General features: G+C 41.3%; 1 protein-coding gene across 7 annotated transcripts in view; it reads right to left on the bottom strand.

Moving 5' to 3' along the window:
• pomgnt2 (protein O-linked mannose N-acetylglucosaminyltransferase 2 (beta 1,4-)) overlaps nucleotides 1–24,861 on the bottom strand; it is a 35,141-nt gene that overhangs the window by 3,766 nt on the left and 6,514 nt on the right. For 2 of the 7 annotated variants that reach the window (XR_007570055.1, XR_007570056.1), the window contains exon 2: nucleotides 24,018–24,083. The exons of 1 other annotated variant lie outside the window; for it this stretch is intronic. Coding sequence is in view for 3 of the 6 variants with exons in the window: in XM_050045806.1 (XP_049901763.1) it covers nucleotides 4,284–6,086 (1,803 nt within the window). In the remaining 3 variants the exon portion in view is untranslated. Of the gene's footprint in view, nucleotides 1–1,068; nucleotides 6,172–12,281; nucleotides 12,371–14,777; nucleotides 17,665–24,017; nucleotides 24,084–24,861 lie in introns of those variants that run through there. 4 more of the 7 variants (XM_050045806.1, XM_050045805.1, XR_007570053.1 and 1 more) reach the window with 4 other exon arrangements.

The raw sequence follows: 24,861 nt of genomic DNA, 5'->3' as shown, positions 1-24,861 counted from the left end.
ACTGCATATCCAAGTGACTGTTCTTAGTTTATGTGAATATCTGAGTAAACAAAATGTATATTTAGCCATAAAAGTAAACAACAGCATAGCTTGGAACCTGACTTTTTTTTTTTTTAAAAGGCATTTTGAACATTCACCATTTTTAAAATCCAAAATGGCCGCAATAGTTTGAAAAAAAAAAAAATGAAAACATTAGTTTTCATATTCCTCATGTTTCCTCATGGGGGCCTACCACACTGAGAGTTGTTCCTGGTCTCCCGATGGGGGTGCCGTGTGTGTGTGTGTGTGCATATATGTATATTTACGTATCTCTATGTGGGGTGGAAGGGTTGGGTTTTCTCTTTTCTTTTTGTTTTCTGTTTTGGATCTTTGTTGTTTTTAACCTCTGTGAGGCACTTTGTGTTACTGTTGTATGGAAAGTGCCATATAAATAAAGTTGATTTGATTTGATTTGATTCTAACAATTCCAAAAATGTATAGTTTATCAAATTCCCAAAAATTTTGAACAAAAAAAACAAAACATACTGGACTATATTATAGTTTATGACTTACATAACTTCTTAGCTTTGAGGTTGTACAGATTTCTGGGATATAAAATACCTAAAATGCAAATGTATGCACTGGGGAAATATTTCTACTGCAGATGAAACTATCAAAACGGCTTTGCACTCTGCTAATAAAAATGAGCATATTTCAAAAACTAAAAAATGTTCATAGTTCAAATAAATAACAATAAATGTTAAGAAACATTTTGATCATGGTTCTACATTTAGAAATCTTTTGGACCAATATGTATTATACACATATGACTATTGTCACACATGTATACTGCCAGATATTAATACATACTTTCAACATATTATACCACAGTAACCAGAACTATAATATTATTACTTTCAATAATGTTGTTGTAAGCTACTGTCATTACCTGCATCTCTCTCTCTCTCTCTCTCTCTCTGCTGATCTGTTCTGTACGACATCTATTGCACGTCTGTCCGTCCTGGANAGTTGAGTTTTTCCAGCTGTGAGGGTCCAAAGGACAGAGGGATGTTGTATGCTGTAAAGCCCTGTGAGGCAAATTGTGATTTGTGATATTGGGCTTTATAAATAAAATTGATTGATTGATTGATTGATTGATTGATATGTACTCTTTTTAAATTGATCAAAAAACATGTCAATTTTTTTAATTCATTACATAATTTCAAAACGTTTATTATTATGGTTTATTGACTTACATAATCTTTTAGCTTATGTTGTACAGACTTTAGAGACATTTAAATATACTCCAAGAAATGACATCACAATAAGCAAAACTACCAACATATGCACCGATGGACCGCATCTGTGGAGTTCAAAGGGTTTAAATAATAATACAAGAAATGTTTTTTTCTTCCAACTGACACATTTGCTGGAAACAAAAAATATAAACAGCTTATTTATTTTTATTTGCCCTTTTTCTTCCACTGAATATATTGTCTTGGGTTAAGCGAGCATTGTTCAAATTGTTTTAGTGATAGAAACTGCTGAAACAAAACAGCTATTGTAAGAAATCAGCTTCTTTATTCAATCACAGTTACTGAAAAAGAAACTCCAGTGATTTGCTAAAGTAGAAAACAGAGACTTGTACTCTCTCATTTCACATAGCATGTACAGTATGATGTCTTCACTGAGGTGGGACAGGGGCACACACAAATCTAACAATACAAACACATTTATACTGAAACCATCACATCCTGCACAAACAACAATGGTTTCAAATAATCTCTTAAACGTGCACTGAAAAACAAAACTGCCTCTGAGAAAAAAAATATCAGTTAAGTGAATAGCTGAAGAAAGGAATATGAGAGGGATGAGGAAATGATCTTCATAGTGGCCAGCAGTCAAACATTACAAAGAGGCAATATCATGTTTAGAGGATTGCTCATAGTACACTGTAGAAAGTCCATGACATTGTCATAACAATGGCACAATATCACAAAATATGTTGCTGGCAGTGTTTTGTTTCATTTGTGCCATTCCATAAACCATGTCTTGCTCCACTACTACAAACTAACGCCTCCAGTTCAAGTGTTTTACAAACTAATACATTTTTGCAGTCTAGCTACCAATGAGCAGCACTTTATTCAAAAAATGTTATGAGAAAAAAAAATCAGCAGCCAGCTTTAGATGTCTGTTGTTTCAATCTGGAATTCAACATTCTTTGAGACAAGTTGAGAGACATGTAGCTGGGAATGTAATTTTAATTAACAGAGGTTTAAATAGGGTAATAACATTCCTTGTTATCTTGATGAAAATGCAGTAAAATCCAGCTGTCCAACAGCATACTGCTGCTACACTGATTATAGCCTGACAGAAAAGATTCCCTCTGCACAGAAATTCTAATTACTGTAGTTGTAATTGGTTCCAGTTGGAGAATATTATTTATTTATGCAGTAAAACGGATGTAAATGACTTGTGGCTGGGGAAACACAAACACGTGTTGTTACATTTATTTCGTGTAAGGACACAATCTGATAATGGTGCTATTAAAGAATTCAAACAAGGCTCCATGACATTAAAATTGCACATATCTTTGCTTTTAGGGTCAAAACATTAATTACAGTGGCCTTCATGAAAACCTTTGCTTGATACTTCTTTTACACAAATCCTTGACAATATCTTCTGAGTCAAGGTTTAAAGCTGTATAAATCAATTAGGTCAAAGAGTACTCGAGCATAGTAAAGTAAAGCCCTGTTTCCACCAAACACTTTCAGCATGGTACCGTGGGAACCAAAAGTAACACAGACATGTTACCTAGACCCTAGGTCCGTGAAGTGTTTCGACCTCAAACAGTACTCTTGAATGTGGGCGAGGTTTTTGACACTCACTGCTCCATCCAGCACTCACTGTATTTCCTCATCACTGGTGACACAGATGGAAGTCTGCATTTATTTATCGTCCACAGAATGAGGTTGCACACCAACATTTTCAGAACAAAATAGAACAGGCTGCAGTGAGAGTCTCTCTCCATGGGATATTTAAAAAAGCAGGTTTGTGTATTTAGTCCTCAGGCAAGCACAGGGGTGCTTGCCTCTTTGTTCCTCTTGTTCCTCTGGGCCATAGCCCAGAGGAACAATGCTTTGCAGCGCTTTTTTTTTTTCTCCAAGTGAGTATTAAATATATGCAGGTCACATATCCCATTGACATAAAAATATATTTTTAAATACTTGAAGATTTACTCGGGATTAAAAGTGTATGTCATCAAAGAGAGACAATAAAAACTAATAGAATGGTCAAAGTTGTCATATTGAGATTTAAGTTGTGTTGATGGATTCACGTCGACTCATGCATTGAATAACATTACAAGTAGGCCTAAATGTTCCACCTTAAAAGTTGCCAGCAGTCAGCCCTGTGAATTAAGTTATTTTTTTCTACAGCTGCTGCCAGAGGCAGCAGAACATCCTTTCACTTTAGAGTTACAGTTTACTAATACACGTAAAACTTTCCACAGTATGAACAGCTTCAAAACCAGTCACCACTCAGCCCTGAGCAAGAGTGACCATCCTCTGCAGTGTTTCTAGCTCCACCTTTTAGTACCAGATCAGTGTGCTAGGTGCCCCAACAGAGGGGTGACCAAAAATGGAGACCGTATGGAATGGTCCCATTGGTACCATCCACAACTTTTCACAGGGGAAACAGAAAACATGTGTACTGAACTGAACTGAACCATACCAGACTGCTTGGTGGAAATGGGGCTTAATATGGCATGAGTGACAGAAAATGCTGTTGTGGTTTTGGCTAGGTTCTGTAAATAATGGTGTTTGTAATTATACAATTGGAAGGAAAACTAAGCCACACAGGTATCACACACACAGTAGACATTGGACAAATCAGAAAACATTAAAAATCTGCTGTTCTAAAATCTTTCTTGCTCTCCACAGAAAAGCTATATTGCATACTGTAAAAGGTAAAGAACCAGTGTTTTGACTAATACTAAAAATCACGTTATATATTATTTGCACATATATAAATCTCATAATTTGAATTCTGGTGTTTTCAGTAGAGACAGTGTTCTTTCTTTCATAGGTACAGGAAATATATTTTCCTTTGATTAATGGCTGTTGCCATTGAGTTCTGACCCTGTGCTTCAAATCTTTAACAGTTCTTCCAGAAGTTCCTATGTTGCCTGCGCTTGCTGAGGACACAATACTGTCCAAGAGTTCAGCTGCCTGTTTTCATATTGTGCAAGCATGACTCAACCTTTGTGAAAAATTCCACAGCAACGAACTGGCAAGATGTTTGTTCTAGGTCCTGCACATAAGAACATCCGCAAAGGGGCCCAAGAGGTTCTTGTTGAAAATACACCTGACCCACACCAGGTAGGTGGTGAAGGGCTTAATGTTCTCTGAAAATGTGTAGTTCTGCTGGGGAAGGATATAAGGCATGTAGGTGTTCTCTCCCTGCTCCTGGATCCACACCTCGTACTTCACCTCTCTCACCTTCAGGTATTTCAGATTCCACGGAATCTGCCAGGAGACAGTGAGCTTGGCCTCGTTAGTGGTTTGTACTGAGGTTTGACACTGGGGTTCTCTGACGCGGCCCGGGTGGACTGTGCTAGCTGGCTTTGATTTCTTTATGCTGGACTTCATCTTCACGCCCTCTTTAAGGACTTCCAGGAAAGAAGGGATGTCCACCAAAGTGTCCTGGTAGATTCGGAAGAGCCACTCTGGGTTGCGGCAGCACAGGTGCCTGGGGACATCTTTGCTCGCTAGAATTCGCTCTTGCTCCTCCTTCTCCAGGTGAGCAATGCCCCCTTGTTCCCAGGGTCTGTCTGGGTGGGTGATGGTGTTCTCCTCCTTAGTGTTCCTCCAGGAGATATAGTGAAGGTCCATGCCTGGAAGGGTGGCAAGGGTTTTATATGGGGTGTACTGCTCTGGGTTCACAGCAAAGGGGAATAGCTCCACCACAACAGCTCCTCTGGGGAGGAAGAGTGAGGTGATAAGCTGAGCTCCATGCATACTGACTAACACAGAAGCACCACTGATCACCTGGACAATACTGGGGAAAGACTGTTCTTCCAGGGACACTGTGACCACTCTCATCTGGAACTCCTGGGCCAGCACCATGATTAGCTCTGCTTCATTCAGTATCAGCCTTGTTGTTGAACGACTGAACACAACAATGTATTCATCCTTTTTCTCTTTCTCATCTTCAGCACTCCCTCCATCCCTCTCCACCTCCTCCACCCTTGTGATGTTCATTTTCTCCATCAGAGCCCTGGCAAACTGCCGGATCTCATGTCCTGAGACCAACATGTTGGCTTTGGGCCCCTGTGGTTGAACAAAACCGTACTGGTACCAGGTTGTCATCTTGGACAAGCCAACATAAGATTTTGTAAAACACATGAGCTTGCCAAAGTTCCTAAGCTGATCTTTAAGTAGTGGCTGCTTGCTGCTGAGAAGTCGGTAGAGGTCAAAGTGTGGGCCTTCACCCCAGCCCTCCATAAAAACTAAACGTGCCTCATCATCTAAGTCTGAATACTGTTTCATAGTGTAGAAGGCCGGGATCAGGTCATCATGAAACACATGCATTAGGTTGTCTGGATTAAACCGGTTTAGGATCAGTGTCACATCTGGTACAAACACAGGCTTAGGCATAAACTTTAATGCAGCAACAGGGAGCTCTAAAAAGTTGAAGTACTGAGTGTTGTGATCCTCTACTGAGGACAAGTCCAGCAGGGCAGGTTGGAAGCGCCTTGAACCCAGGTTTGGCAACATGACAGAGGAATTGGAGTGAAAGAACACAAACTCCTCTGCCTCGGAGCAGTAGCAGAGGTAGTCAAAGCGGCAGATACGGTCGGTGTGCATCTTGCCAGTGCAGACCATGCGGGTGCCGTGTTCCTGAAGAGCCTGCAGGGCAACATGGTAGTCGATGCGGGCCTGTGAGAGCTCCTGGGACTGTCGTGTCATATGCAGCTCTTCCTCCAGCAGGGCAGCGTGCTCACTGAGCTTGGAATACTTCCAAAGCAGAGCTGCAACTACAGAGACCAGCAGCCCATTGAGGAGTGCTCCCACGCTCATCCTGCAACCTGCCACTGAGGCCCGCATCACTGCTGCTGCGGACCTACCTCCCAATGCCAACTGGCCTCCGACCTCAGAGGGAGGCGTCGAGACATCCGCCACCAGGAAACAACTTAAGAAAGGGAGAAGAGGAGGAGGATAGGACAGGGTAGGTGAGGAAAAAGCAAGGGAGGGAAAAGAAGAAAAAAACATAAGGTTAAGAACTAATCAATAGTCAAGCCTATAATGCTGCAGTGCTCCTTCTGTAAGCAATACAATGCAGTGATTCACGAGAGCAGGTTTGAGCTCTCATCTTTGGGAATAGTGGTTGTTTACCTTGGCAAACAAATGAGACATTTTCCTAACCTTACATCCCCTGTCACCCTCCCAGGATATGTCAAGACAAATTACACTGTGAGGAGGCACAGAGAAAAGAACACGAGTATTGCTCTCAGCTCTACTCATCTGCATACTGAGAGAACAAGTGAGTCATTTACACATTCTAAATCAAACAGTTAACCGCAAGCAGCTGCCTGCAAACGCCAGACAACTGGTGTTCTAAAAACCCATCTGAGGGCTAGCTTTACTAACAACAAAGGTTTCTGTTGAGATCCGCAGCCTCACCAGCGCTGAATAATCTGACGGAGGCAATAATAATCTTTAGCCTGTACAGCATATTTATTGAAGACCTCATATTTTCTTCAGTCACGGAGGGAATGAACTCCGACCTCTGACAGAACATGACTGGGCATGGCCTAAATAAAAACTGTGGTGAACACAAAATACTGCCCCTCAGTTAACAGCAGTCACACAACAGTCACATAGCAAACTTGAGTACACAATATAAAAGAATGCCTCTTAACAGTTTCCCATTAATTTATGACTTGCTATTCTATTCCCCCTTACATTTCCAAGTGCATGAGGTACATGCACATATCAACATGCATCAACACACAGCGGAGAGGAGGGAGAGATCTCACATCTGTGCTTTGGTATGACATCCAATATGTGACAAAATGGCACTTAGAGAGCGACTCTTCCCCTCTCTGAAACTGGCCTTCAGGCACAGAGTAAACTAAATCAGGTCAAACTAAACCAAGGCAGGAGTCGAGGTGAACACACACACACACACACACACACACACACACATACATACACACACACACACACACACACACACACACCCACACACACACACACACACGTCTTGGGTTAGCAGTATCCCATATCTCACCAAACTTCTACTACTGCTCTGCCTTTTTCCTTCTGCTCCATTTATCATGTGCAGTGTTTTTTATTCTCTTCCCCTTTACTGTCTTAGATGATTTGCACTTTGGCTTTTTGTGTTCCGTAGCTGTCGTGTTCTTTCTCTTTCCACTCCTCCTCCGTTTCCTTGCATGCTGTCTCTGTTCTGCAGGAGCAGAGCAGAGTCTCTGGGCTATTTTTGACGTCCCAACAAGTACAATATGTCACTGGCAGCAGGGTCACTCTTTGTGATGAACTCAGTGAATACACACAGGCACGATATGCACAATTCAAAATGCAGCATGAATTAGCTGCTCTACAGAAAAGGACGTCAACTGAAAAGACACTGTCTGAAAATGCATAAAAATATGTTGAGTCCTACTGCTGAACACTTAAATGTCATCATTGCCTACTTAAAGATGAAAACGTTATGTGTATTAAGGGTTCTCATGTCCACCTAATCAGAAACTGGGGAGGTATTAAGGGAATTTCTCAGTAACGGTAACTTTTTAGCGCATTAGCTAACGTTAGCTTTGATAGTAAAACAAAATGGAGGAAACCGTTCAAGTGTCGTCCACCTTTGTAAGACTGGCATAGTAATCAACCACAAAGCCAACCATCCCACCTTTGGCAATCCTGTCAAATCATCCATCCACTGAGTGAGAGCATACGGGTCGGCCAGTCTAATCCTGTTGGTCAGTGTTTACTTTTTCAAGTAACACTTACGGTATTGGTATAGGCAGAGTGCCTAGAGAGTGCTCTGCCACTCTGAGAGTGCGGTGCTCTGGATTAGAGGGTGACACGGGAGTGGATTTTCAGTCCTGTCCCATCCCACTCCCACAAAAATAATCCCATCCTGTCCCAATCCCATGAAAAAGAAAAAACTAAATTCCGTCCCATCCCAATCCCACAAGAATGGCTCCTGTCCCATCCCGCTCCCGTGTTGTGTTGTGTTTCAGTTACAGTAAAAAAAAAAAAAAATACAGTACATGGATCACACAATGCCTACCTTAGCTGAATATAAACCCAAATATGACATCTAATGTTTTTTGTGTTTTGATGTTTATTGCCTAATTATTTTAACATTCACTCCACATTGAAGCTGTTCAGAATGATAAACACATTTGATTTCTGATGTGGTCAGACAACATGTCATAAGAACCAGTTCTGAGAGAGAAAAATGTAGTTAAAGTATTGCAGTAAAAGTAGTGTTTGGTTCCTCTGACTGATATTATTATATATGACATCATTAGATTATTAATACTGAAGCATCAGTGTTAGAGCAGCATGTTACTGTTGTAGCTGCTGGAGGTGGAGCTAGTTTCAACTACTTTATAAAAACTTGACTATTGTTATTATGATTAGGCCTGTCACGATAACAAATTTTGCTGGGCGATTAATTGTGTCAGAAATTATTGCGATAAGCATAATATTGTGCTTTTAAGACCATTTTTATGATTGTTGTAATTTTGCTGTCTTTAGACCATTTTTTAAACTTATATAATGATAATAAAGGCATATTGATGCAAGTACACCCTTTTAAAGAGAAATAAACATTTATTTAACAAGAATATTTAGGAATGCAAAAAAGAAAATTTAAATATCTGAAACAACACATAAAAATATCGAAATATATAAATAAAAACAAAAAATATTCTCAGTCTCTCACTCTCAGGTGTGCAGTTAAGTTGGTTGTATTCGCTCTTTTTGCCGGCATACTGACCAAATTACTGGGCTGCCCTCTGTCATTTGGTTTAAATCCAAAACACTCCCACACAGGGGCCGTGGCATTTGGTTTAGGAACAAGTTCCCTGTCTTTCTCTTACGCTCAACTCCCTGTTTTTTTCTCCGCCTCGTCTCCCCCTCACGAAGATCGCACTGTGTGTGTGTGTCTGTGTGTGTAGCCCATAGCCCCGCCTCCCCCACAGAGACAAAGACACTCGATGACAAGAGCTTTCCCTCCGTTCATTACGCTAATGAACCAACTCACTTGGCTGCCAGACGATGCACGGCAGTGAACGCTCTTTTCGTCCAGTCTCTTTGGTGGAGAGAGACGAGGAAAACAAACACGCATGAATATGGCAATTAATCCCTTTTAATTTACCGTGCAATTAACCGACTTATCACATATCGCGACAGGCCTAATTATGATTCCCAGTCCTGCCCGCTCCCGTTGACTTTTTTTCCCATCCCGTCCCAATCACGTGACGAATAGTGAAATGATTCCCATCCTGTGGGAATCCCACGGGAATCACGTGACCCGTAGGACTCCTGAAAAACATGTCAGCCTCTACCTGGAAAGCTGAACAGTACATTCCGACAGGGCTCTGAATTTACAAAGTTTTTACACAGTACTCAGAATGAGTATTTCTGATGCAACAATTGCATCATCTTCCTACATTGTCTAAGACAAGCCAACAGAACTTGCTGGCAAGCGCTAGCTAATGTCTGTGGAGAACTGTTTTGCCTCCAGCTAAGGCCCGCCCACCAAAAAATGTCATACTGTTTAATAACAGTAAAAGGGCCTAGAAAATTACTACATCACTACTGACATTAGAGTGCGTAGCGTTGTCTCTGTCACCCACTGTGTGTCAGCGGTGAGACTGCTACATTCCATGAGCTCTCTGAGCTCTTTCAGTCTAATAAATACTTGAATGAACATCTCTAAATGCCACCATCATATAAACACAAGATAAACAGCAAACACAAACAAACCTTTCAGTCTTTCAGCCCGAATCAGCTACCTGGTCACTGCTCATTGCTCACTGTGGGTCTGTGCTTTGTGCTAACATTACCCGCTGAACATGAGGCTATAGCGGTGCAGCAGCTCTTGTTCCCTGGTTCGGAGGATGTGTGTGCTGCTGGCTTAGCTGCTAAGAGTCTGTAGCTGTGCCGTGGCTCATTCTTTGTCTCAGTGTGTTTTTATTGGCATATTTACAGGCGGGATGATGACTGGAGGCCCTTCCAGCTCTTTCACTAGTGACCATACTGGGAGTCAGATAGGACACCACATACAACAAGTGTTGTTGGATAAATTCTAAGACAAAATTTAAGGCCACTCGGGATAAGCAGCAAATACAAACAGCAAGGAGAAGATCCAAAACTGGCCATTTTTATGTTATTATCAAATACATCAAATCAAGATGTTTGCCATTTGTGGATTCTTTGTTTAGCAGATGCATGCAAGATAAAGTGTTTTCTTCAGGAATTCAAGGTAACACAACATAACTAACTGAATGGTCATTTCTGGGTGAAATATTCCTTTAAATCAAAAGAGAAAGCAGTGAAATTACTGAGAAAAGAAGTGTCTCCACTTACTTCTAATTTCACTCACCGCACAATGAGCCTAAGAAATCTTCATGTTATCTCCCAAGACAAAATGTCATGGACAGTGGATGTGAATGCACACTCTGGTGTCACCCTGATGCTGAGGCAGCAGCCAAAATAAAGTGAAATGAAGTATGTCGAGGAGGCTGCAAGGGAGGCTAACATTAGGCAGGCATCCTGCAAGCTCCTTCAGTCCACAAGGACAAGGACAGCATGATGCTCACAGTGCCAGCGGTGCTGCTTAATCCCTTTCACTGCACACTGGTTCCTACAGGGACGCATATCAATGCCCCCTGCAAATTGCCTTAGCCAAGCGTCCAAAAGCCTCAAAATGTCAAAGCCACTGCAAGACACCACAGCACGCATAAACCCCTCATTTACATCAGCACATTAAACAGGCTGCAAGCAGAGACCTGGACACCATGCACTCCTTTCTGTTTTCTGGTCAGGTTCTGTAAAACATGCAAACTAAAGAAAGCCTAAAACATGACAGCTCTTTCCATAATCTGAAGCAATTTAATGTGACCTTAAAGACAAAAGAATTTTGCATCTGGTCAGCAGTGTGAAGGAGTGAGCTGAGACACTGCCCGAGAAGTAAAATGTTCGGATTAAGAAAAGGTCACAGCAGTTCCAAATATAAAAAAAATGTTGGAAGAGATCCATTTCCGGAGCTATGATAAGACTGAGGAACTGTCTCATCTCCATATTCATTTCTTGAGTATGTATGCTATTAAGTAAGCCACTGCTTCTCTGTCCATAAAGCTCCAGTTTAACACCTCCTCAATCAGAATGAAGCATCCTCCTCTGAGGACTCATCCACTGCCAGCACTGTGTTATAAACTGAGACATAGAGACTTTTCATAGTGAGCAGTGATGCATGATGCAGTGTATATATGTCTAGGGCTTTTATTGTGAAAGGTAAGAGTGAAGGAGTGAAACTAATGCACATCCCCTAACAATGTGGGAGGCAATGAAGGGTTTGCCATCTTGGTTCAGACTATGGGGCCTCCCTGTTATTTTTTTCATTACCTTCATATGGGTGTAACTCAGAATAGCAGCAGAGTGGCAGCAAGTGATAGTTCAGTGGATCAACTGATGTTTTTTGTGAACAGTGTCACAAAACTGGGAGTACTCAAGGCAGTCATAGATTAGATGCACGCATTTTGTGATGGATAGCCTGCAGAGATTTACTCGCCAAACGCAAAATGTACCTGGATTTGGCGTTTGGCAGGTATTAGTTTCGGACAGTGTTCACAAGCAGTCAGGTTATTTGGAATTAGGTTTAGGCAGGAAAGAAGACATGTTAAGCTGCTTCCTGTAAATCTCGTGTTTTCATGCGTTAGTAGTATATCTTTTACTACCCTATCCCCAGCAATGATTCATAGCTACTGTAAGGCAGGCAGAATTTAAGTCAGGATTCCCACACATTTTTAACAATGAATTTTCAAAACCTTTCCATAATATTTTACCAATTTAAAATGGCTAGGCCTATGAAGTGATACAGCCATAGACTATCAAACACACACTTCCAAGACGTATGTGGTTAAGCAATCTGCTAGCACTTGCTAACTTTATTGGCTAATTACCCATCCCTGCCACCAACTAGCTGCATAATTATGCACATTACTAACAGACCAGACAGGCACATACGGATACTTCACAAAATGTCACCTCTTTTTGGGGGATGGACAGTAGGCGATTTGTCAAGGTTCAACAGGGAAGATGGATCATATGATGAGGCACAGTAATTTTTGAACTGCCTGTGAGAAGAAGGAACATGTAAGACTCTCAATTCATGATTAAAAGCTCTGTTTTTGCTACTTTTCTTTATGTGATATTGTGATATTGCTTTTCTCTGATCTATATCTATCTACAGTGGCGGCTGGCCAATAGAGGGCGATAAGGCGCCGCCCCTCCTTGAGCCACAAAAGAAAAGAAAGATGATGATAATAATAAAATGTATGATTATCATCATCATTATTGTCATATATACACACAATATATTAATTATTCTGATAATTTTAACTTGAAACAGCTCGTCCTATGGTCCTGCCTCTGAATATCCAATCAGCCGCAGTGTGAAGTTGCATTCCAACCCTTTGGGGCGATATCAGCCTGGCTGGAAATCTCCCAGATTCACTCTCATAGACTTTCATGTAAAAGGCTTTTTTTTCTAAATGCAGGCACTCCAATGCAATAGGCTCGTTCGAGGTGAACTGCGCCTCGCCTGGAAAGTAGACGAGAGCAGGCGGCCGCAGCGGGGGGCGGTGACAAAAAGCTGCAGTGAAGTCGGACAGTTTCCCGACAATTTCCAGCAGCATTCAGTCCGTACAGGAAGTCACAGACACACTTACATCCTGTCTGGAATGATGTCAATTCATTAAAAAAGTGATCAGACCCATATATCAGTTTGTTTTCAGTCTCCAGTTGTTTGAATTATGATAGCCTAGATTGATTTATTAAAATGCTTTACAGGTGATCTGTAGTTTATGTTCATGGTTTATCCTCCATTTGATATGAATTCTCCTGTAAATCAGCATCATATCAGTTTGACCTGTCCCATCAACCTTACACAGGCTGAATAAACTGTGTTTGATTATAAGGTTCATATTTTCAGAGGAAAAAAAATACAAGACAACAGTTTTCATTAAGGCTCAGTCAGATACAGTCAGGGCTTCACATCTGTACAGATGTTATTTTAAGAATCCTCACATCCCACTGACCACAAGTCGCTGTGTTGCTAAATAGCCTACTTCAATAATTAAAAAAGTCCAGTGTTAATATACAGTAGACTCTGTATAGTTTATGATGAATGCATTTAGTCTCTGACAACTGAACTTCACCATCAGTGACACAACATGTTTTCCATTACAGAATAAACCTTCAAATCAGACAAATACAATCTTAATCTCTGAAATTCAACAAAAAAGAAAAGTTTATCTAAAACGTCATATTGTTGAGTCAGCTGTTAGATCAGGTGAGAGCCAGGCGGTGCAGTTGGTGGAGAGCAACTGCAGCAACTGGCTCTAAAAACTGCGGCCGCCTCGCTCTCGCGGTTTTATTGCCGTCCACTTTTGTAATACGTCAGAGCAAGTCGGGATGAAGTCGGACACAAAACTAACCGGCATGCATTGTGCGCCGATCGCCGGTGATCGAATCTGCGCAGGCCTGGCTCATCTCGAACTAACCTAATCTCTATGGGTTCCGGGAGGGCTTGCCCCAACGTGTTTTCGTCATACATAAACCACCAAGTATCATTCATGTGCTACTCGGATGGTCCAATTTCCCATGTCGGAAAGTCGTTCTTACTTCATTGTGTGTTCATGAGCGTTTAAGTCGTAATGTGGAGACAACATGGACATTACAAAGAAGATGAGTTGTATTTTATCACTCAAAGTGTTTAAAAAACACGTCGTCAACCGTTTCCACTGAAATATTGCTTTACGGTCAGAAACTCATTTTTTCGATTATTCCGACATCACATGAGGCAGGGCCACTGGGCAGCGGTCACATTCAAGATCAACATGGCTAACGTTTCCAGCTGATCCAAGAGGCTTTTTAACCATATAGGTTATAAAGTAACGACGCATAGTGCATCCAAATTCACACCCGTTCTTCTCTATGGATTTTCTCCGCGACCGTTCGTCACAGCGAGAAGCCACACATATCATGTGAAACAGCAGAACCACAGCGCAGGACCGGAGCTTTCGAGTGATAACACACACATCATTGTGCTGTCATCCCATCATGCTATAAATACAGATCAATTGTCTACAAAATAAAAACCTGACCAATTTCTTTACAATCCATTATACAGATCTTGTTATCAGTCACTTTATATAGTGAGGAATATCGTATCTTACCACGTCTTAGGCTTGCGTGTGTTTCTCCCTGTCTGTCCACATTTGTAGTCTGGCTTTCAAGATGCAAATATCTCCATATTGTTTGTATGACAAGACCAGCGCACTTCACCCAGACAACTGAGGCCTAATTATGCATGCATGACACGTCCCCCCCCCACCCCCCAATGCCAAAATTGTCCCCCCAATAAATAACTGAAACTGAAAAACAACAACAAAAAAACATTCAGGTCAGGTCAAAGAGCATTGATACTATGTGATGTACACTGTATTAAGTTGTAGGGTATGTCTGCATTTATTTCTTTAATCAGAACACAAAATGAATTTCCACTCAGCTATAATAAAATGTTTTCTGATTAAGACTGACAATGACTCAGTGAATACCTTACTCAATTTTATTTGATTAATGGTAAAACAGGTCTCTGTTCACATTCAAAGGTATTTGTGTGGGCAAACTGATGAAAAGTAGTCTGTTGATGACCACAGTGGATTGTTCAGTCATTGTAGAGCCAAATTAATTCAAGATGTCTCAGATTTAGTTAGAGACAGCAGTCTGATGCTGCTGCACTGTATAATTGCACTGCAGCAGCCTTCCACTCAAACTAACAGTAGTTCTCCATCAGTAGTAACTGTCACCAGCATCATTTAGAGATTTATCACACTGACAGTGAATACTCAGTATCTTATCTGCCTCAGTTCTCAGTATGAAAGTCTTACTTAAAGGGAAATTTCGGTTTATTTCAACCTGTCTCCTATCGTCCTAAATTTGTTTTAAGTGACTAGTGACATAAAAATAATAGTTAGCATGTTAGCCGTTAGCCTAGATACAGCCGGGGCGCATAGTAGCGTCAGACCTGTTAAAACGTAAGTGAACGGGCATACTTCAAGTGCAAAGTTAGTCCACTAAACAAGCTATTTTCCACAAAGACCGCCTCATATCGTTAGGATAAATGTCAGAGAACATATAGAAAACGACATGTAAACGTGTTGTCTTACCTTACCGGTGTGGTGCCATGTTTGTTTACCATCTAGCTCTGCTTTCCAAAGCTCTGCTTCACTGCAGAGTTGGGGGGAGGGGGGCAACCATTGAGACTTACGGTAACGTTAACTTAATTCATGTTTTCATTTGTATTTTTTCTTAAATTACATTTATTTAGTACATTCATTTAATGATACATGAATCGGGACCTGCAAGTAAAGTCATTTGGGCATCTGTCAGTTGTGTTTTATGGTTAGACAGACATGTTTGTTTGTTATTTGAGTATTAACCAGGCAAAACAAAGGTGTATTCGGGCTGGAAACCACTCGTTTAGTGCTGACACACTAAAGACGAAGATAAGCATTGTGCTCCACTCAGGATAGATTGTGCTTAGAGGGAATTATTTCCACCAGACATTTTGACCATATATTTTTTTTAAAATTTCAAAATATTGGACTTAGACAGATTTTACAAACCAAAGACTTGTAAGTTTATTACAATATTAATGACACGATTATTAATGTGTGTTATGTAGTAAATGAGATAAAGAAATAATTACCTTAAATAAAATGGGAATGATTAATATTTAAGGCTTTTGACCATGTGCCTTTATTATTTTAACAGTGATGATTATGTATAGAATATAAACACATGCAGGTCCATAATATTGCTCATTACTTTCTGCAATGACATGTCAAAATAGGAACCGCAAAAAGTGCCTATGCCCTGTATGCTCCAAATAAAATTATTTTGTAAATATCATTTATCATTTGTAGAAAATTGAAGTTGTCCTTAAATATTGTATTGAAACATTTTTCTTTTTCTTATGCAGCAGCTAAAATGGAACTCTCTGGAAATGACCCTGGACCACCGCTGGACCCTGGACCACCACCAAAGAGGGTCCTTGTTTTAATCTATAAAGATGGCACTGAAATGTGCAAGAAACTGTTCCATGTTAACAGTGCCTCACAACTGTTGGACGCCTGTTATTCAGAGTTTGCACACCCCGTGCAGCTGGAAAGATTTCTTCGCTATAACATTGACTTTAAAGAGTACATTGACTGTGACACAAGTGTGGATGTTAATGATTATGACTTTTCACTTTAATGTTTAAAATGAAAATGAAATGAATTGTTGACCAAATGTTTTAATGCTAGGTAAAAGGTTTTTAAAGAAACTTTGAAGTTTCATGAGTGAAACAAGACATGTTGACTAAATGTTTTAAAATGTTTAAAAAATATTTCTTGAAATAAATAATTTTTCAAAATGATTCCAAGTGGCATTTTCCTTCTTACCATTGTATTCTGCCATTTGTTTAGAGTAACACAAGCTTGCGTTCGATCACTGTGTAATTTTGAGTAACACATGAATGTGTTAATATAGGTTTTATGTATCAACACATCAATGTGTTAGTACTTACACATTATACACATCTGTGTTAATCTATGTGACACAGTCACTGTGTTGATACATTAACCCACTGAATGTGTCAAAATTAACATAACATGTGTTGTCCCAAATTCAACTCATTGATGTGTAGAAATTCAACACGTTGTGTTAATATTGACACATTCTTGTTAAGAGTGTAGTCATTCAGTAGAGTGTATTGAAGTACATATGCAATAAAAAACAAGCAGCTTATCATCAAAATCAAAGCACATATTTAACAGAAACCAACCTCCAAAGGTATACAGACCTATAACATCTCAAAACCCCCCAACAACAGGAAACTGTCCTAAGTCACATCATCAGCAAGCGTCTGAGCAGTACACTGGTCTCTGCGACTCTGTCTATGACTGCATCGTTGTCTAAAGTCATCAGGGTCTCTTTCTCTGTTGACATTAGCATAAATGCCTCAAGATGCTCCAGTGTCAGTGCGGTCCTCAGTCTGTTCTTCACAAACTTGAGTGTAGAGAAAGTCCTCTCACAGGCCACTTGAATGAAAGACAGCGTCAGCAGGAACTTATAGGCTAGTCCGATGACACGATAGGCATCAGTCAGTAGATTGTATTTGGAATTGCACAGTTTTTACAGGAGGAGATTGGTTTGGTGGTTCCTGCTCCACTTTCCTCCTCTTCCTCTTTCTCCTCCTCCTCCTCCTCCTTCTTTTCCATCTCCTGTCCCTCCTCATCTGTCTCGTCCTCCTCCTCAGTCCTATGACTGGCATTATCCTGTCCCTCTGCATCAACTCCACGACTGACACTGGCCTTGTCAGCTAATAATAACAATAACAGCAACAATGATAAACGTTATAGCACTTTTGCAAAGAATTCACAGTGTTCATCAAAACACATCAAATCAACATAACAAAAGCGGCACACACGCGCGCACACACACACACGCACACTCACGCACACATTGTAAGTGAATTAATGTATTTTTCTTGAGCTGGTAAAAATGGCTATATATTAATGTAGAAACAGAACAGGAAAACAGGATGTATAGCCTATATATTCAAATATTATCTTTTTAACTTTGAACACAGACTCTCTCTTGAAATATGTTTTCTTTTGCAATAAAGAAATTTGTGTGCTTTTCTGGTCAGCCAGTATGGATTTTATTTTTAATTGATGAAGCTGATTAATGATTTATGCACGTATACATGTGTAACATTGCTGATAGGCTACCTTTAATATTCTGTGTGCCCTGAACACACAAAAAAGGAAGCCCGAGGCCTGACTCAACCCGAGTCATTTGCATATGTTTTCGTCCAGAACCTGGCCCGAACCCGCGGGTCCGGTCGGGTTTGTCGGGACGTGTCGTCACTGGCCTGGCTGACTGTAGCCACGGTGACCTTAGCTCCTCCACCACGGAAAAGCTCTGTCAATTTAGCGCATTTGGCTGCATCCTGCACTAACCTTTTTTTCTTTTTTGCCTTTAATTTTTCAGCTCCACCCATCTCTTTTTCCAGCTTCTTTCTTTTTAGCATGTTTGCTAATTTACCCCGCTCCTCTTTCTTTTATTCTTTTTTTTTTTAAAACAGGAAAACAACAGGATCAGCTCAAATTGGGAGGGGCCGCTTGTATCCTCCCTTAATATGCAAAATATTAGATTGACCCAGTCTGACGTTCCACTCTGTGCCACCTGTGGCTGCGAGGGCAGGCTGCTGCGGTCAACCGTGGCTGCGTTTTATGGGGTAAAAAAAATGTTCCAACCATCGTCCGGTTCGGCCTGAAACAGACCAGCCGTTCGGGAATACCCCGAACCTCCCTATGGCCAGCCCATCCCTGAAGCAAAGTAAAACATAAAAGCATGGCTCACTCTCAATTTTTGCTTCTTCAGGTTCACTAATATCAATGTTGGATGGCCTGTTAGTGTTCCCTATGCGAGTGCTGAGAAACTCATCTGTGTTTAATCTAGCCGAACGTGACAGCCTTTTCCCAACAGTGAGTGATACTATTGCATTCATCAATTTATGTTTTATTTTCATGTCAATGACATGGCATGCATATTTGTGTGTCCAAGTGCAGTATTTCCTTTTGAAATAATTAAATCAATTCAGTTCACATTCCACTTAATACTATAAAACCTGTTTCATGTAAATACATTTTCAGTACATTCAAATAATATGTACAGTTGTGGTCAAAAGCTTACATACCATACTTTGTTGCGTTATAGACTTAATTTAAAATAGATAAAATTAATCTTTTTCCTTATCAATCTACACACAATACGACAAAGCAAAAACAGGTTGTTAGAAATTTTTGCAAATGTATTAAAAATACAAAAAACTGAAATATCACATTTGCATAAGTATTCATACTGTTGAGGATATAAGGTTCTAAATGGTAGGCCACAGCACCATATACATGCTATAAGGCATCACAGAATACGTGCATATAGGACTCTAAGGTAGCTGTGTTGGCAAAGGGGGGGCAAATAACAGTGAGGGAAGTTAATGTCGGGGAGATTTTGCAGTTCCAACTCCCACGCCTTCCATTTCTCCAACAAACTGTCCATTTTGATGATGTCATCCCATTCTCTCTCTTTCTTCCATAAATCCTGTACAATGATCTTAGCACGGGTTGTGAAAGGGATCAGATATCCCACAGGATTGTATTGACTTGCCAGCACATGTATATATATATATTCCTCATTATAGATTGATGGTAGGTGATGAACCCGTTCTTGTAACTCAGCATGTCTGTGAGGAAGTTCCATTGAAGGCCAAGTGTCAGTTCTTTGGGGTCACCATTTTCTGAGAGCCTCAGTTCACAGGTTTTACATTTTGCATCTGGGGCAAGATGTTGTATGACAGCTGGATTATTGCTAGCCGATTTTCTGATGTCAAACCCACCATCAGCGAGCAAAGGTCTCATTTTGTCAATCAGGGACTTGGCTTAAAGAGAGGAAGGAACACTTTGGAGACAGTTATCAACATAAAAACAATGTTGGACAGACTGAAGGGCATCCTCATTTCCATCACAATGATCTTGGACATGTTTGTGGACTGCATGGGTGGCAGAACATGGGCTGCTGGTTCTTCCAAATGGCAAAACTTGCCATTCATAAACACTGGGCTCCTGATCTAGTTGCATCCTTCTTCATATAAAACGCAGTAGGGGTTTGTTGTCATTCAAAAGGTGTACCAGATGGAGCATACCATTGATATCTCCACAGATGGCTATGGCATGTTGGTTAAACCTGAGTAGAACTCCAAGGAGAGAGGGACCCAGTGTTGGGCAAGGCAGAAGACATTTATTCAGGTTCTGTCCCATGTATTAAAAGGAGCAGTCAAATACAATCTTCAATGTTCAACAATGTGATGTGGGAAATACCAGATTTCCTGTGGTTGGTCTTCCTTCTCCCTGGGGATCCTCTGGACATAGCACAAGCTTATTCAGTTCATCTTGATATTTATCAGACAAATCAGGGTCCTTGGACAGGTGTCTTTCTGTAGCACAGAGACGGGGCAGGACAGCTTTCTTAGGAGCTTTAAGAACAGAAATGTTGGGAGCTCTTAGCAGTGGAGTGGCACACCGCATTTCACCATCTATTTCTACTCTGATTGTCTTGGAATGGAGTAGATCAAGGGCTAACTTGTCTTGTTTTGACCTCATGACTGTCTCACATAGGGCAGAGTGTCAATCTGCCAGTCTTTCCACATTCCTCAACATTTCACTTTTAAAGCAGGTAAGAGCAAATGAGAAGGTGTGCTGGGTTTGGATTAAGCTGGCTGGCCCTTGGAGAGCCCATCTTAACCTGGTATGTACTGCTAATGGGCCACTAGGGGGTCCCTTGAGTACTTGCTCCGTGGCTATAATCAGATGGGCATAGTCTGAGCCGATGAGGACCAGAGGGCACACATGATCGATAGGCTGAAATGGAATACCTCTGATGGTGGATGGTAGATGTTGATACTGCTCTTGCAGCTGCTTCACAGGGTATGTGTGCCCTGACAATCCAAGATTCTCTGCAGTGAATGCTCCATTGATGACATGTCTCTTAGTTGGCTGGTCAATGGGGGAGATTTCAAGGGATACAGACGCTCAATTCACCTGCACTATATTTTGTCTCACAGTGCATAGTGAGATGGTTTCAGATTGCATTGTGAGGCCCAAACACTGGACAGCTTGGGGAAGCAGGATAGATCTGTCTGCACCATCATCAAGAACTGAATATATTATTATTAATTATAATATTATTACTTTCATTAATGTTGTTGTAAGCTACTGCCATTACCGTCTATCCTGCATCTCTCTCTGTCTCTGTCTCACTCTGTCTCATTGTGTCATACGGTTTACTGTTAATTTATTATGTTGATCTGTTCTGTACGACATCTATTGCACGTCTGTCCGTCCTGGAAGAGGGATCCCTCCTCAGTTGCTCTTCCTGAGGTTTCTACCGTTTTTTTCCCCCGTTAAAGGGTTTTCTTTGGGGAGTTTTTCCTTATCCTCTGTGAGGGTCCAAAGGACAGAGGGATGTCGTATGCTGTAAAGCCCTGTGAGGCAAATTGTGATTTGTGATATTGGGCTTTATGAATAAAATTGATTGATTGATTGATTGAACTGCAGAAGTTGTGAGGTCCTGTCTCCATTGTGGAGGGATACACTGAAAACTGTCAGCATGACTTCATTGGAGCGGTTGAGTTTGTCTATGTAAAGGAGCTCTGAGGGAGAAGATGTTAACATCACTGTGGCAGATTTGTTGACATTGACATCATGGAGAACAGTGAGATGAATTTCCTTACAGATGTTACATGGCCTCCTTAAGGTGCATTAGTCCATTTTGTGTATCCTCCCACATTTACTACTTCTCTCCTTCTCTTTGATCCATTTCACAATGTCATTTTTAGAGGTTTTTGAATTCTGTACATGAACCAAGGAAATGGTTTCTGATATCACAGTAGGGACAGTAAGGCTTAGGCTTATTAGCATTTACCTTTTCTTTGGTGTAGGCTTGTGTTGTGCCATCCATCTCAGATGTTGTCGACAAGTAGACTGAGGAGACTTGCCTGGAGGGCTTGCGTTCCTTTCCAGTTGGTGGTCTTTCCCATTTGTGGAGCTCAACCGCTCTCTCCGATATACGTTTGGCTCTTGACGTTGACTGTAGCCAGGTTGAAAGGTCAAGGAGGGAGTACGTCTGGTTTGCTTGCTCAGTCAGAATGCTACGATTGATACAGTGCTCAACAAATCAATCTCTGTGCGGCACAGGGAGTTTACTGAGGAGTCTGTCAACATGAGAGCCACATTTTAATTCAGACCCATCAGGGCCCTCTAGGGACAGCAACATTCCCACAAGCGCAAGGACAGAAAGGGAGAAATCATCAAAGGCCTCTACATCACCTAAGTGAACAATGGGAGAATTCAATACTGCTCCAATTTTACTATGAACTAGCAGCGTTGGCTGACCATACTTCTCTTGTAGTGCTTCGAGGGTGGTGGAATATGGTCTTGCATCATGCATGCTGGATCTGGCTAATTTCTTAACACCTGGGTGTTCAAGATGTTCCAAAAGAATCTGATATTTAAACTGCTCAGTAAGTTGAGCATGATTGTCAAGGATGTTATCTAAAGCCATTTTCAGGAGGGCAAAATCACTCTCTTGACCACTCTTGAACACAGGAAGTGAGGGCCTTGGTATTCCATAGGCAGAAGCTATGAACAGATCCATAACATTGGGGGTTTGAATATGTGTGTAAGCAGAATGTGGCTGCTGGAATGACATAGCTTGTATCGGTAACTGACCACCAGTGAAAGTGGGCTGTTTAGGATCAGTCATGGATGCAATATAATTAGGGGCTTGGACAGTGACTATGGAGGGCAAACTAGGTGGAGCTTGGGCACTAGCTATGGAGGGCAAAGTGGACGCTACTTGAGCACTAGCTATGAAGGGCAAAGTGGGCGCAGCTTGAGCAATAACTATGGAGGGCAAAGTGAAGGCAGCTTGGTCAATAGCTATGCTTTGCTGACTTGGTTGAGGCCTGGGAAGAAATTTGTCTCTTAGCTCCCCTTTTGGGAGGCCAAGTTTGGAAAATGAGGAACTCAAAGCTGAATGAGAGTCAGAGTCAGCATACCCCAAATTAGTGTGGGCAAGAGTGAACACCCTGGAATGAGGCAGGTCATTGAAGGATGAGGTGGCTACATTATCAGGAAGAGATATGGGAGTAAAAGTGGAAGCTCCTTTGAGGTGATCATCTTCAGCATCTTTGGAGAGGTTCTGTCAAATAAAAGTAGAAACAAGCTGGGCTGACTCGAGCTGTTGTTCTTTAATACGAACGCGTCGGTTCATGTTAACCTCTCTGACAACTCTGTCTCTCTCCTTGTGTGCGTCTTCTTGCATATGCTGGGCAGCTCTGGCCTTCTCATCAATAAATTTACATTGTTCATCAAGTTCATTCTCCTCCTTTCTTTGTCTTTTAAGTTCCTCCTGTTCATCTCTTATTCTCTTTTCCTCAAGAATGCTGGTTTGGAGATCACTCAAATTAGAGGCATGGCTGCTCCTGGAATGCCTACTAAGTTGCGATCTTGTTGGAAGACTAGAGACTGACTTGGTGCTTTAAGTCTTCTTGCTGTGGTAACTCAATGAGCCATGGGACTGTGTGGACAGCCTCTGCTATGGCGGAGTCCCATAGTAGTCAGGGGGCTGTACATTCCTTTTAGGTCTCCTCCCTAGATCATGGCTAATTGGCTTTGTGAGGGTTTTAGCTGATAGTTCACAAGGTACTGATGGCAAAGGGATTTGGAGCTCTCTGTGAGAAGGCAATAGCTTGTTGTCATAGAGGTGTAAAGAAAACAGAAAACATTCACATTTAAGAAGCTGGAATCAGAGAATTTTCACTTTTTTTAGTTATGAAATTAGTTGGCAATTAATTTAATAGTTGACAAATAATCGATTAAACATTACAGCTCTAATATGAATACAGGTGTGCCTTGAGATATTGGCTGCCTTTGGTGTGCCTTGGTCACAAAGAGTTTGATAACCACTGCTCTAGACAACAATCTGCAAAGGTGTGTGTTTGGATATGAAGGTAAAGAAAAAAAAAAAAAAAGTCTCCATGCAGATCTCCAACGCTTGTCACCGACTGGTTGGTGTCATGCTACTTTCTCAACATCATGATCAACATACCTGCTGCATTGGGGGTTGCTTCTGTGGCTTCTGAGGTCGGTGTCCTGGCACAATCATCGTCATTATCTGCACATAACATAGGGCAGACATCATCACTCAATTTGATTGGAATAACGTTAGTCTTTCTTGATGAGAGTCTGTAACATTGGGCAGACATTAACATACGTCAATAACCTATATATTTGAGAGCAAAGGTGTGTGTAACATTAAAATTCACCCGCTTGTTTGAATAGGGTACCACAATGCAACGTTACATTACGTATTTCTACGTACATGATTGCTTATCTAGCCAGTTATCAGTTAATGTTACAGTAATACAGTAAACAGCGCAACATTACGTTAACCTAGTTAATAATGAAACTATTTTTATTGAGGTGACTGGTAATTTTTAGTAAGCTGTAGGTGGGTCAAACATACCAGGCTGGTTGTCTGGCATTACTCCAGTCCAACTGTCCTCCTCGCTGTTGGCTCCATGGTAACAATGTCCTCAGATTTAACCTGTCCCCCAGACCAGGGCTATATGCGGGTCTATCGCGGAGCAGTGCATCGATGTCTTCGAAAAAGGGACAAGTTGCCCTGCCCCTACCACTCCTTTTGTTAGTATTGTTTGCCTTCGTGTCACAAGTTTGAGGTGTTTAATTTTTCGCTGACACTGGAGCCAGGACTGATTGTAGCCGTTGTCCGCCATTATCTTTGCCATATCTTCATAGATGGCACGGTTGCAGTACAAAGTGTCCAGAGTCACTGGCACTTGGTGGTGCTCCTGTGGAGAGTGCAGACAGATGCCCACAGAGGTAGGGAGTAGGTGCTGTGCCGAATGGGACCTCATAGTCACTGCGGAGAT

Source organism: Epinephelus moara, chromosome 6 (genome assembly GCF_006386435.1).
Source record: "Epinephelus moara isolate mb chromosome 6, YSFRI_EMoa_1.0, whole genome shotgun sequence".
NCBI lineage: Eukaryota > Metazoa > Chordata > Actinopteri > Perciformes > Serranidae > Epinephelus > Epinephelus moara.
Note: the sequence above shows the minus strand (reverse complement) of the source record. Positions and strands in the feature narration are given on the sequence as shown.